Source organism: Aphelocoma coerulescens, chromosome 2 (genome assembly GCF_041296385.1).
Source record: "Aphelocoma coerulescens isolate FSJ_1873_10779 chromosome 2, UR_Acoe_1.0, whole genome shotgun sequence".
Classification (NCBI taxonomy): Eukaryota; Metazoa; Chordata; class Aves; order Passeriformes; family Corvidae; genus Aphelocoma; species Aphelocoma coerulescens.
Window position 1 is genome coordinate 114,986,987 of NC_091015.1, and position 13,766 is coordinate 115,000,752.

At 35.9% G+C, this 13,766-nt stretch overlaps 1 protein-coding gene across 3 annotated transcripts in view; it reads right to left on the reverse strand.

Annotated features, from left to right (window-relative positions):
* ANKRD12 (ankyrin repeat domain 12) overlaps positions 1-13,766 on the reverse strand; it is a 59,895-nt gene that overhangs the window by 22,714 nt on the left and 23,415 nt on the right. For 2 of the 3 annotated variants that reach the window (XM_069004449.1, XM_069004448.1), the window contains exons 2-3: positions 3,652-3,798; positions 2,458-2,658 (exon numbers count right to left, since the gene is read on the reverse strand). In XM_069004449.1, the coding sequence (XP_068860550.1) occupies positions 2,458-2,658; positions 3,652-3,772 (322 nt within the window). In that variant the 5' untranslated portion in view covers positions 3,773-3,798. Of the gene's footprint in view, positions 1-2,457; positions 2,659-3,651; positions 3,799-11,354; positions 11,503-13,766 lie in introns of all 3 variants that reach the window. The other variant, XM_069004447.1, reaches the window with a different exon arrangement.

Genomic DNA, 13,766 nt, shown 5'->3' on the forward strand with positions numbered 1-13,766 from the left:
AGCAAAAGAAAAAAAGCAAAAGAAAAAAAGCAAAAGAAAAAAAGCAAAAGAAAAAAAGCAAAAGAAAAAAAGCAAAAGAAAAAAAGCAAAAGAAAAAAAGCAAAAGAAAAAAGCAAAAGAAAAAAAGCAAAAGAAAAAAAGCAAAAGAAAAAAAGCAAAAGAAAAAAAGCAAAAGAAAAAACGCTTCTAGGTAATTCTAGAGCAAAACACTTCTTTCTGTTCTTCATACACTAAATTTCCCCTTCAATCATCCCCTTGGTTACTCACTTCCAGAACTGTCTGGCTACCACCTCCTTCTTTCCATTTTCTTGCCACTTGCCCTTTTCACACTCACCCAACATGATAACACCCTTCTGCTCTCAGCCCTCTGATCCCTGTCTTTTATCCTCTGTATTAATTATCTCCATAACTTCTTTTTCTCCGTGTTGTACTGCTTTGCTTTTCCATCCTTTCACAATGTCCAGCCTGCCAACTCTAGTGCTGGCTTGCTGTCAGTATCTGTTTCCTTTACTGTTGCTCTCACATGGCTGTATCATTCTGGCAGATATCCCATGAGCAGGGTTACTTCCTCCATTACTAATTCATTTTCTGCTCCTTTAGTTCTGCCAAATCCTTAGCTAAAAAACTCTAATTCTCTAAACTACACTGCATCCTAAATTCCTACTCTTCTCCACTCATGACTCACTGCTTCAATCCTCCCCCTCTTCTTGACTTCTCCCTCTGCACAGTATTTTGAAGTTCAGCCATCTCGGCTTCTCTCTTCGGATTACCAATAGAAAAATATCTCGCTTGATCCCAAACATCTCCTCCAGAATTCTGAATGAAGTCCTCAACCACTTGCTTCCAACTGGTTCTCAGAACCAGCTCTCAGCTATTGTCCTCTTCCTTTCATTTGCCTTTAAAATTAAGTATCTGCACTAGGTGAGACTGGGATGAAGCCATGAAGTTAACTTCCTCCAGAGCAGCCCATCCGGTGCTGTGCAATTGCATTTGGGGCTACACACCAGTACTCACGGCACATCGGGGTTTTGGCTACTGCTGAACAGGGCCTGTGAAGTGTCATGGCTTTCTCTCTCCCTCCTCCTGCACAAGAGGTTGGGAGGGGACATAGGCAGGACAGCTGATCCAAATGTATATTCCATACCACAGGATGTCATGCAATAAAAGCTCAGTGAAAGGAGGAGGAAGGCAGGTTGTTTGTACATAATGGCATTTGTCTTTCCAAGCATCTGTTACACCTGCTGAGGTCCTGCTTCCTGGGAAGTGACTGAACATTTGCCTGATGATGGGAAATAGTGAATGAATTCCTCTTCCTTTGCTTGCACATGCAGCTTTTTGCTTTTCTTATTGAAAGGTCTTTAACTCAAACTACAAGGGCTTTTTTCCATCTTATTTTCTCTCCACACCTTGTTGAAGAAGGGAAGTAAGAGAGCAGCTGGGTGGGTGTCTGGCAGCCTGCCAAGGTCAACCCACTACATCTCTTCTTGAAGGGTTTCTATTATTCTCCCTGTGATTTCTATGGGCCTGTCTTCTCCTAAACCTCCCCCTCCTTTTCTAAAATTGCTCTTGTCAACAAGTTCTTTTCATCTCCCCTCTCAACTTCTTTGAAGATCTCACAGCGTTCCACTTCTGCTTGTTTTCTTCTCTTCCTCTACATGCCAGTCCTGGGCAGCTTCATGTTCAAATACAAATTCAGCCACCCTGTGCAAACCAAGAAATTACCAATCTATTTCTTACCTAAAGTCAAGATTTCACGTTAATCTCATTATTATCTTCTCTTGATGTCAAGTTTGAGCTGACAACTGATTGTACTACACAGTTCTTAGTTTCTCCCACAGGGGCCTGCTACCTCAACTCCTCTCAACCATTCCCACTGCAAACATAATTCAGACCCATAAACCAAAACCTATAAACCCAAAAATTCTATGTTACAACTTAACAACGCCCATCAATCACTGCTAAAATCACAGCAAATACTGACATATCAAAGCTATCATTAATCCAGCAGGATTAGATGACAATTGCAACTATCCCACTCTCATCTGCCTTGGTGCATATCAGCTGTCCCGGTGAAGACTGTGCACATCACAGCGTCACCACCTTCACCATTACTAAACTTTGCATCTCCTCACATAGCTCACAGTCTCACCATTTGACTCTGCCCAGCATAACCCTACAAACTTCAGCAAGTGTGCACATATTTCTGTAAATACCTACTGTGCAAAGGCCCTGGACACAGCTGAAACCTCTGGGTATTACTATATTGTTCCAATAATACACCATGTACTATAGTGTCCCAGTACTACCACTGCCATAGGAAAAGAGAAACACAGTTTGGGAATTTCTATGAAGTTACATTTTTTCATTTGCATACAACACGAACCAAAAGGAAACCTCTGTTAACAACTTCAGTGTTACTTCTAATTTATACAGTTAAGAGTACTCATATTAACTTACCTGCAAAATCTTTTACATTTACATTTGCACCTAATCTGATTAGTTCCTTGACCTGTTTAACATCCCCTCGAATTGCTGCCATATGTAGAGGAGTTTCCCCTCGTTCGTTTCTCTTGTTAACTTTGTCTTTCTGTCTTGAAGAAGAGGTTGGGGTTTTCTTCTGGGTTGGTGTTGTTTGTAAGGAATGATTTAAGGTGCAATCTATAAAACAAGTTTTTAAATGGTCACTGTTAAGTTAATTAAAATGAGGTGAAGTAAAAGATTGTCAACACTTGCCTTCAAAAATAACAACGACCAGTGAATAATTACATATAAATAAAAGACATTTCACCCTTCACATGTATCAACGCAATGCTGATTTTCAATGTGAAAAAGGGTATTTTGCAAAATCTTACTATTTTAAGCAAGTTTCTAGGACAGATGAAGTCTATCCAAACTACAAGGTTCACATAGTCTGGTATAAATTCTGCTGAATCAAGACAAAGCATGATCATGCAGATGATCTACTCTGCTTCCCCTTCCTCCAGAAAAATTCCACTGTATTTTTATGCAGTGGGATGCCAGTTTAAGGAATTACAGTCTGTGTACATAAATCCTCAGCTGTACCAACACAGCTGGGTGGACTGGATAGTTCCTTAAGGAAACCTTAAGCTATTTGCTTTTAAATAGCAATTCTGTAAAAACTTTACACCTGTACAACATATATACATATGTAAAGATTTTTTCACATACAGCTGGACCAAGGACAGTTTGAAATGGTGAATTAAAACTAAGATGTCTCTCCTCTCCCACTGAATCCTAAGGAAATGATCCCATTTCCTCCTAAATTAAAATCCTGCTCCAAAGTGAGACTGTGAGATAATAGTTAAGCTTCAATTAAAAAAATAAAGAAAGCATTTCAGGCTTTAAATAATCCATAAGAACAGAGTCTGAGAGGCAAAAATAATCAAAGGAGGAAATCTTCAATGTTTACAGCTATCATAGTGCAAAGCTTTTCACATAAATACAGAAGATCAAGAATTTTTCATCAAATTACTCATCTAGGTGAAGTAAGTTTTAACAGAAGCATGAATGATTTAAAATATGTGAAAAAAAAAATCAAAGACTGTTGAAAAACATCAGGATTAAGAATATTCTGACTAGGACAGAACTAAACAGGCAAGAGGAAGAAAACTGTTAACTTTGTAAGATCACCTGGACTGTTGTCTCTTGCTGTCATCTGCATAAGAAGTGCCATCTGTTTGCGCTCTGACAGAGGGTAACCAAAAAGAATGCTAACCGGTGCTGATTTCTTATTCCCAGCATCCTTCTTCATTTTCTTTTTCTCCGGACCTTCCTTCTCTAGAAATAGGAACATTTAAAGACTCAAACTGCTGTTCCATCAGAAGAATATTTTTCTAGAAATAAAACCATCTCTTCAGGTCTGTAAACTGGTGATTGGTGGTAGGTGATGAAATACAGAAATTACAACTCTAACTTACTTCATTTGCATTAGTGTTGGTTACCTGTCCTAATCATATTAGGATAATAACCTACTGAGACAAAGCACTTAAAGCTGTAAGCAGGATTACCAAAAAATTCTAAAAGATGAAAAACCTGTTTCACAGCAGGAATGCTGTATATGTCACAACTTGAATTCTCAGAGATTAAAAGTCAGGCAATTAAAAAAATCAGTAAAATCAGCTGGTCAGCTTTCAGCATTGAACACAGATCTGAGACTATGCTCTCTTCTACTTCTCTCAAGACACCATGTTTAAAATTAGGAAAAGACTATTTAATATTGGTATCTGCTAAGTAATTGGTTAAAAAATTGTTTCTCTCAAACTCATTCTGTTTTTTTATCTTAAAGCAATTTCTTCTCCAGAATTCATATCCTTCAAAAACATACAGCTATTTTATATACATAACTTCTTTCCTTTTATCAATATTTACGGAAGCTGTTTAATATTTCATGTCCATGTTTTAAACCAGGAGCTAAAATTACACATCTGAATAAACACATTAAAAAAGAAACAAAAACTCCCATGAAAACCAAGAAACCCTGTCATCTGCAAAAGCAGAAAACCTTAAAGGATTCCACCAAGGAAAACTTCTTTGACCTTCTGGAGAGAGGTAAAAAGTAGAAGCTTAAGTCCCTTTGAGGTTCCTAGTTATCTTTTCACTTTCTACAAATCTGCCTTCTTTGTTGTTTCATTTGTTTCCTCTCAACTCATTTTCTGCCTTCCCAACCTTCTCTAAATCTCATTTTCTAGGCCTGATTACAGACACAAGCTCTACTAATGCAATGCTCTTGAGGCCCAGGAAGGCACATCAACAGTTTTTATCTTGAATTCCACACTGACCCTTAAGAAATACATGATTTTACAGGCTAAACAATTACAAGCAACAGTATTTTAAGACTGGAAAGTTACATACCTATGTACATATTTTAAAAACCTCTATAAATTTATCCATCCTGTTTAAAAAGGAAACAAGATCCCTTTTACAGAATCAAATGATAATTTTTTTCCTAAACTGCAAGCAACTCATAGCCTTGAATACCTAAAGAATTAATTCAATATCCAAAACAACACTATTTGTGTTGTGCCCCATTGATAAAAACATCTGCATAGGAAAATCAAAAAAATGTTTACAATAAAATTGTACTTCCAACTTTTTCACTGCAAATATGCTGTTCTCTCTGCAAGGATAATGTACAGCACACTCTTTATTGACTAATTTAGGACTTCTATCAAAATAACACATTTCAGATTGACCAGCATAATCAACTGCTTCTCAGCATATGCTATTTACTGCTCATGATTTTTTCCTTGAAAAACACACTTATCTTCATTCTGAATTATTCCTTACAATAATATAGCTATTTTCAGCTTGAGAAAATAATATATCAAAAGAAATGAAATAAAGCTTTTGATTATCTAGCTTTTACTCTTTTACCCACTGGGGTTGTCCGGATTTTTTGGGTTTTGCCTTTTTTTTTTTTTTCCCCATCAGCACAATTTATTCCTGTCTCATGTTCAGTCTTGCATTTCAGTGGAGGGGTAAATTATTCTTCTATTACATTTTATTAACACAGTGTTTGCAAAGCATTTCTAGATCTTACCAAATTAAAGTACCCAATAAGAATACAACTGTTCTCACCAAGTTATACTGTAATTATACACTTACCACTCAAAAAGAGACAGTTTTACTAAAATGAATATGAGACTTCATATGTATTTTCACTAAGTCTAAACAGTTCAATGAACAAAAATCAGTATGATCAACAAAAAACCTAAAAAAGTCTCAAGACTCTAGCAGGTGCACCTGCTAATCCACTTACTGGAGTATGTTCTGGACAAGGCTATTGCTTTTCCCCCCAAAGATTTCATGGATATGACCTGGCTCTGAGTATACAAGGTAAAACAAAATAGGACAAGAGGAGTGGAAGAAAGCCAAAAATAAACCAACCAGGGAGTAGGGCATATAAAATAGGAAGTCTGATACATCAAAAAATAAATCAATGTTCCGAGACTACCATCACACAGTACACTACACTTGAACAGGAGGAGAGCACCTTAACATTTAGGAACTTCCAACTTTTTAGCTATTCTTTGTCTTGTGGTAACAGAAAACTTTTCACAGCTGTGTACTTGATATTTCTACAATTTGAACAGTAATAACTTCCCTAATAGAGGAATAGTATCAGTTTAAGACACTACGTTTAGGTTGAATTTAATGTATAAAACTGACTGCTAAACTCAATTAGCTGGTTTGGTTTTTTGATGTTTTTTTTTTGTTGGTTTTTTTGGTTGGTTGGTTGGTTTCTGTTTTGTTGTTTGGGGATTTTTTGGTTGTTTTTTTGGTTATTGGGGTTTTTTGTGCTTTTTTTTTTTTTTTTTTTTAGATTTTGAGCATTTTGTTTTCAGATTCTATGGAATACAAATATCTTCTTTTACATTCACATTCTCATTATTGTCTGCTGTTCTTCACCACTTAAAAATAGTATATAAGGGAATTTTTTACTTTTTATTGATAAAATAAAAACGAGAATTCCTCAAGTGGCTTCATGTTTAACCACCTTCATTAAATAAACTTCACAATACACAGCCAACTGGACAGTATCTTTTTAAGATTTTCCCTTTGCAACAAAAGCTTTTCACCAAACACTTAAAAAAATTATTTTGAAATATTCAGGTTATGTGAAACAGGAATTTAGGAGCACTTGAGCACTTATTTGTAAAAGAGCTCAATGAAATTCACTCACAATACTTAAAACGTACTGGCACAAGGAACCAGAAACATCACTGATTATTTTAGGATAATTTATGCATGACAGATTTTGTCCCAAGGCAACCAATAATACATTCGGTTTTTTGTTTGCCTTTTTTTTTTTTACTTGGATAAATTACAAATACCCACTCAAGTAATTTTTAATGGTTTAGAAAATTAAATTATTAAGTAATGTAACATGTGGATTTCTCAAAACAAATCATGCCAAACTAACAAAGTATTTAATTTGATAATATAATCACCTTAGTAAGTGGACAAAAGAAATTAGGAAAAAAAACCTCACCAAATTCAAAATTCAGGGCTCATGATAGTCTGAGAGACTCCATCATAGTCCAAATGTAAGACTCCATCATGTAAAAGACTCCATCATAGTCCAAATTGTAAAGAATAACAGGATCAAAAAATAGGACCATGCAAAATTAAAATAGGAACTGCTTGAAATAAATGCTATGAAGTTGTAAGATTGAATGATATACAACCAAAGACTAATATGTTCACTGCTAATGACTGTACAACACGGGTCAAGATAACTGCAGATGATGAAGTTCAGAGACAGAGTTACTCAGCTCTGCGTGATCATGGCAACCTGACTGAAGTTATTTTCCAAGAGAAACACATCATGACTGGCTGTGGTTCCTACCCTCAGGGAAAGAGAAAGCTCAGAATGTGATGCAGAGACCTCACAGTGCACTTAACAATGCAGAGATTTCAAGGTACTATTGTGATACCTAATTAATCAAGTTTATGACATGTTTATTTAACAAAACCAACACACAAAACCACCTCCCCTTTCCTGCCTCTAGCCCAAACAACAGTTAATTAAACTTGTTATAGTTGAACAATAAGCCCAAATCCAGCAAGTGGTGTGTCAACAGTCTCTTCAACACCCCCACTAATCCCTGTAACTACAGGAAGCACAAGCACAGAAATTGTGTTACTGTGATGTACCCATGCAACATGAAGAGGTCAGTTGCTTTGCTCCTCTGGATGTCAACTAAGTGCTAAAAGAAGTATGACTGTGCCACGTTTGGACTACTTTAAAGACTGAAATTGAAGAGCTCAGAAAACAAAACCAAGATCCTACTATAAACAGTAAATCTGGAGAACAATTTCCAAGAAAGATCAACAAATTACCACGTTCAGTGTAATTATAACTCACTGTTCCTGAATAATCAACTGTGTAACATCTTTACAATGAAGAGATTTTTACGATCTGCGGCTATGTTTAATTATTATGAAAAATTCAATTTTATCTCTTTAGACTAGTAAGGTGGAAAAAGCAAACAAATCTGACCTCTGCAAAATCAACACTTGTGGTTATTGGAATAAGAACAGTAGGCATCAGAGGTTATTTAAAACTAACCATATTATTTAAATAAATTAAGAAAATTAAAATAATTCTATTTAAGTAGTTTAAATAACTGATGGCTTTTCAATCCAATTATGGTTTTGGATTGGGAGACTTAAAATCAGAGAATTTATTTTAAAAGATAAGAAAAATAATTCTGCTTTGACCATCCAATCCAGCAGTCTCAATCAAAGCTTGCATACAGACTCCTCCCTAAGACTTACCTATAAACAGATTAAAGCTATACTTCAGTATAAATAAATTTGTCTGCAGTATGTATACATTGTATTAGCTTTTTGTGGTTGTTCTGACCAAGAATGGGGATGTCACGACAGAGCCCTCAGTTCAGGGTAGCCACCACAATCAGGGGAGTGTCACAGACAGCTCCACACAACAGAAGAAACACAACAGGATGCTGCTGATAAACACAGGGACAGAGTGTCCTTCCAGGTGTGTCCTGTTCCCAGAGGCCTCTTCAGAAGGCCACAGCTCTCCTGGAACTCATGTTATTTTTCAGACCTGTGCAGACTTTGCAGCTACTTCAGCCATCTCAACTGGCATTGCAGGGCTGCCTTTACACAACTGGATGCAGTCTCCATGGGTACTAAATTATTAAGAAAGTAACTAAAAGGCTCAATATTGAAATATCGAATACAAATTTACTGCAGCATTTTCTTAAGAAAAAAAATTAAATTTACATTTAGATAAAGAGGTGGGCTATAATTGTTCTGGACTCTTACAGTACTATACAAATGCTGTTTGGTTTCAATCTTGCCAAAACTGACTGGGTGTAAAATGTACTTTATGTATAGTGCTGCAGAAATCAAATGGAAAAAAATCCCCAAACATTTCAGTGTTATGTTAACATTCATTTTGGCTGTCCATGTTCATTACCACTTGCAGTATTTAGACAATACCTGAAGTAGAAAACAAAAAAAGCTCACTGGAGAGAGAAGCAAAGGAGCAAGTTTTACAAAAAATCAGTAAAGAAAAGACAAAATGTTAGTTTACGGAAGACCCGGAGATACAACCAAGAAAGCTCTAACGATGTAAAGCTCTAAATATTAGGTATTCCCATTCTATGACTCATTTACATGCCTAAACAGGATGAAATCCAGTCATCATGGAGTTCCTACAATCAGCTAGTGACCCTCCCACGTATCTGGGGGATAAACCATTTATTAAACTATTAGATTTTTTTATCCTCTAGCTACTTTTATGGCAATTTTTTTCTTTTTTTAATTCAGACACATTTTTAATGACCTTAAAGGTGATAAGAAGCTTTTCATCACCTCTTCTTTTTCCCCCTGTCTCTGATTACATTCTCATTTCCAAAAACTTACTTTCTTCCTTCTCAACACTCTCCATTCTCTGTACACAGCTATCAGGGAGACATTTCTCTCAGAGGTAACAGTTTAGCTCACTGAGAGCAAACCTTTTCCATGTCTAATGCCAAGTTTGTGCCAGAAGCAGCACTGCATTTCATGATCACTCATGTCAGTCCTAATCCATGTCAGTGACAAACTTGGCACCAATTTAAGTATCTAATTCCCAGTGGTCTAATCTAATTGGTTAGGCACAGAATCGGCATTACAGGAACAGTTTTTTCATCCCAGTAATGCTCCTGCTCTAAAGTTTCTGGAAGGCTTACGCACCAAGCTTCCCACCTGCAAAGGGCAGTTGCTCTTACCTCCTTACCTCAGCAGAAACGAAATGTTTGCCAAGCTGTCATGTTTGCTACCATAGTTAAGAGCCACGTGCCTTCTACTTTTATGTTAAATATTTCTTGCCCATACTTGAATTGTCTATTTCACCTCCCTGCTACAACTTGTGACAAAAAGATTTTGTAGTGTGAGCACTGTTTTATTGTGCACATCTACATGTCTGAAGTAACCAATCTTGCTTATGGCAGCTGTGACAATAGAGGCTATAGCACAAGACACACAAAAAGTTCTCCTACTTTACAAGATGCTTGTGACAATGACTTATTTAAAGTTGATGGGGGTGGGGAGACACAACAAAAGATTTTCAACACAGAAAACTTTTGATAAATACTAGATATTACATCTACATACATTTATTTCCATTATGAAAAAATAGTTATGGTATAATACCAAGCAAAAAATTTAATAAAGCAGATGTTGGGAGCATACTTCTAATTTAGACATTGTGTTTTCAGAATCAAGTGGTATCATGAATAGTGTAAGACTCAAGAATGCTGTAAAACCACTGAAAACAGAACAGAAGCTAGGAGCATTGTTTTGTAATGTGACTACTTCAATATGGATTTCATACTACAGTCTCTTTACAGTAGTATGTATGTATTATCAAGAAGCTAAATCTTCTGCATGAAATCAATCCTGAACAAAAATTAAACACACACTGAGGTATACACCTCCATCTTGCCTTTAAACCTCAGCATATTAATGGAACTACCCAGTCATGAAAATATTCAAATGTACAATAAGCAATGTATAAAAAACTGTAGCACTGAGCCTTTGAGAAATTTGGGAACATGCGTTCTGCTGGCCACGGATACTGTTTGGTTATCAACTGAACTATTACTGTTATTGCACAATGACATAGATAATTAGTTACCTAAACCCAGAGATAAGTGTACCTCTTGGAATGTATCCAGCTCCCTCCATCTTGATTTGAAAAGAACTCTGTTAAGAATGGTAGTTTGAAGCCTTGAAATCAGTTCTAATAGAGTAAGCTTAAGCTTACTCTATTAGAAGAACTACTCAGCCTGTGCAGAAAATTTACAGACCATAGGAACTTAAACTGGAAGGAAAGCATGCTCTTCACGACTAGTTTAATTAGCTCTGTCACCTTAGCAACCTTTTTTTTGTATGAAGAACAGTACATCTACCAATCTATCTGACGCTCCCTCCCAAAAAAAGGCTATGAAAGGCTGACAGCTGTGTCTCAAATCAAGGCATCGACATGGTTTTTCATCCGTTTACTCGTTTAAACAAATGGACCTCTAGAGATGACAATACAAAGAAAGATTTGTTACTGAAACAGAAGGAAAGAATGAGGTTAGGAAATAACTGGGGAATATAGATCAACTGTGGTGGCATGCTGGCCATTGCTAATGACAGGATGAAAGCCTATCAGACTGAGATGCAACAATCAGAAGCAAGCAAGCAACTTTTATACTTAGTATTCTTTTTAAAGAGAAAAATAAATCAATATAAAAACATATTATACAATTAATTAAGTCAGGATGTATTTTACCGACAAATAATTAGTTAAGGAAATAAAAAGGTTCTACCTGTGTCTGAATTGCGATCTTCATTTCTGGATGGACTAATAGTAAAAGGAAGTTTACGTTTCATGGAAGACTTTTCTTTCATCTCCTTCCCCACATCACTCCTATCCACTTTTGGAGTTTTGCTGTAGGATGCAATCTTGTCCTTGCTCTAATATAAATAAAAAGTATACTAAGTAATTTTTGCATAAAGCAGAATAGTCTTATAATATATACAGACTGAAAGGACTGATATGTGTGAATGTATGTGCTTGTGTATAAGTTTGTGTATTACCAAGTTTTTTGAATAAACAAAATAATAAATGGCATGTTGTCTTAAAATTATTAACTTCTATGTCATTTCTACTTTCAGATACATCACTGTAGAAATGCTGTTCACTATTAAAGCCTTCATTAATTAGCAAAGGAACAACACAAACTAAACAAAAATTTGCCAAGTCTTGATGACCACCCCAATTTCCTTCCCTGACCATAAATAACATAATAATCCCATTAAAAGCCCACACTGCAATTCAGACTGTGAATTGTAAAGCCCCAAAACCCCCCTAAATACCCTCCCCAGCCTCTACTCCCACCCTGTAAAGCATGCATAAAGAATTCCCTTTCTATTTCAACAATAATAGTCTAATGTTTCACTTTAGAAAATCTGTGAAGAAACTTCTAAAGTTCCTATCAAATTTAGAAAAAACAGGTACAAGCTATTTGGATTTTTGAGTTGTATAAATCTAGGGATTTTTGTCTTATAAACCATATTTCAAATAAACAGAGAAAAGCCTAAACAGGCCCAATATTAACTTCTACTTGGATTACTTCACTAATACAGGAGGAAAGAATGTAAAAGATACCAGGTTAGTGTAAAGACTGCTTGAGAGAACCTGCTGCAAACCCCAACATTTTAGCCTACCAATCAAGATGCAATGCAGAGACACCATGTTCTCTGTTCATTACATGCTGCAGAAACACATTATCCAGCTATGTCAGCTAACACAACTCCCCAGCTTTATATCATTCTTAACACATGATCAGATGAAATCACTAACAGATTCATCTCCTAAAGGTAGAAGAAGAACATACACTGCCTTGCCAATCACTGAAAATCAAAAGGCTGGTCCTTGGTACTTCTGAAGATTTATTCTGATTGAAGGAAAACTAGAAAAGAGCTTCAAGTAAAGGTATTGTTCTCAAAGGCACCTTTCCTTTTTAAAAAAAAAACTCAGGTAAGAAGAAGTGATTGTAAGACGAACCTGCAAACTCTATAACCTTCAGAAGACAAATGTGCCAGGAAAATGACAAATAAGCCCTTAGTCTATGTCAACAGAATTCCTGAGGTATAAAGGCTGCTGCCCACAGAGAACACATACCTTCTTCACTCCGAGTTTAGAAACCCAAAAGACCAAAATCCAAAAACAAAATGCAGAATAAAAACCCACACACCAAAACTAAAGCCAACCCTCCTTCAAAACCCCAGGGGAAACAATTCCCCCAGTTTCTTTTTTACATGCTAGAATAAGAAAATCTAAAAACCTAAACCCCTTAAGATTCCCCACAGCCCTTGGGAAATACAGTGCCTGTGGTATTACTTATGAAACAAGCTAATCCATCTAACACAAGTCATCATTTGCAAATGCATCTGTAAGTTGATAAAAGCAGATCCAAACTCCATTAAGCCTTTTCTGATCTGTTCCACTACACACACAAGTTTCCCACTTGACCCCAATCTCACCACAGGCTTTCTCATCCCTTGTTCCAAACAATCCAATTATTTCCCATATCTGTGTATTTAAATTTCCCACAATATTATAAAGTGGCATTAAAAATGTATTGCTTTCTCTAGAATATTACCTTATGTTAAGTATTATGCAACAGAAAGGATGAACTAAAAATAATTTAAAATTCCTAAGCAGGAAACGTTGGTTTCAACTTGTTCTGTAGAAGAAAAAAAACCAAAACAACAAACCCACAACTTTTTGCTGCTGGTAATCTTTAAAAAGAAACCCTTTTTGGAGGCACTCATCAGTAAAATACATTTGTAAGTGCTCACAAAGAGGCACAAGCTGCTTAAGTAATTTGATAGCTTTACATTTATTCTTAAATTGCTTGTATGTATTATGTTAAATATTATGACTGATGCACTAGTTTTTGAATAATGACTGAAAATTAATTTTGTGATAATCTAATTAGGAGGAGAGGTAGCTCAAAATGCATACTTTCAGATAAATAAAAACACATTGAAAATGAAAAAAAAGGCTATATATAGAGTACACAAGCAGAAAAAAAAAAGATACTATTTTGTTCCTTAGATGCTTATTTCCTTAGTGGAAATAAGCATTCAGCATTCAGTGGTGGACTTTCCAATCCAAAAGATGCAATGAACAGGGTGTTTGAGAAGTCTGTACAAAGTTGATGCTATTTATT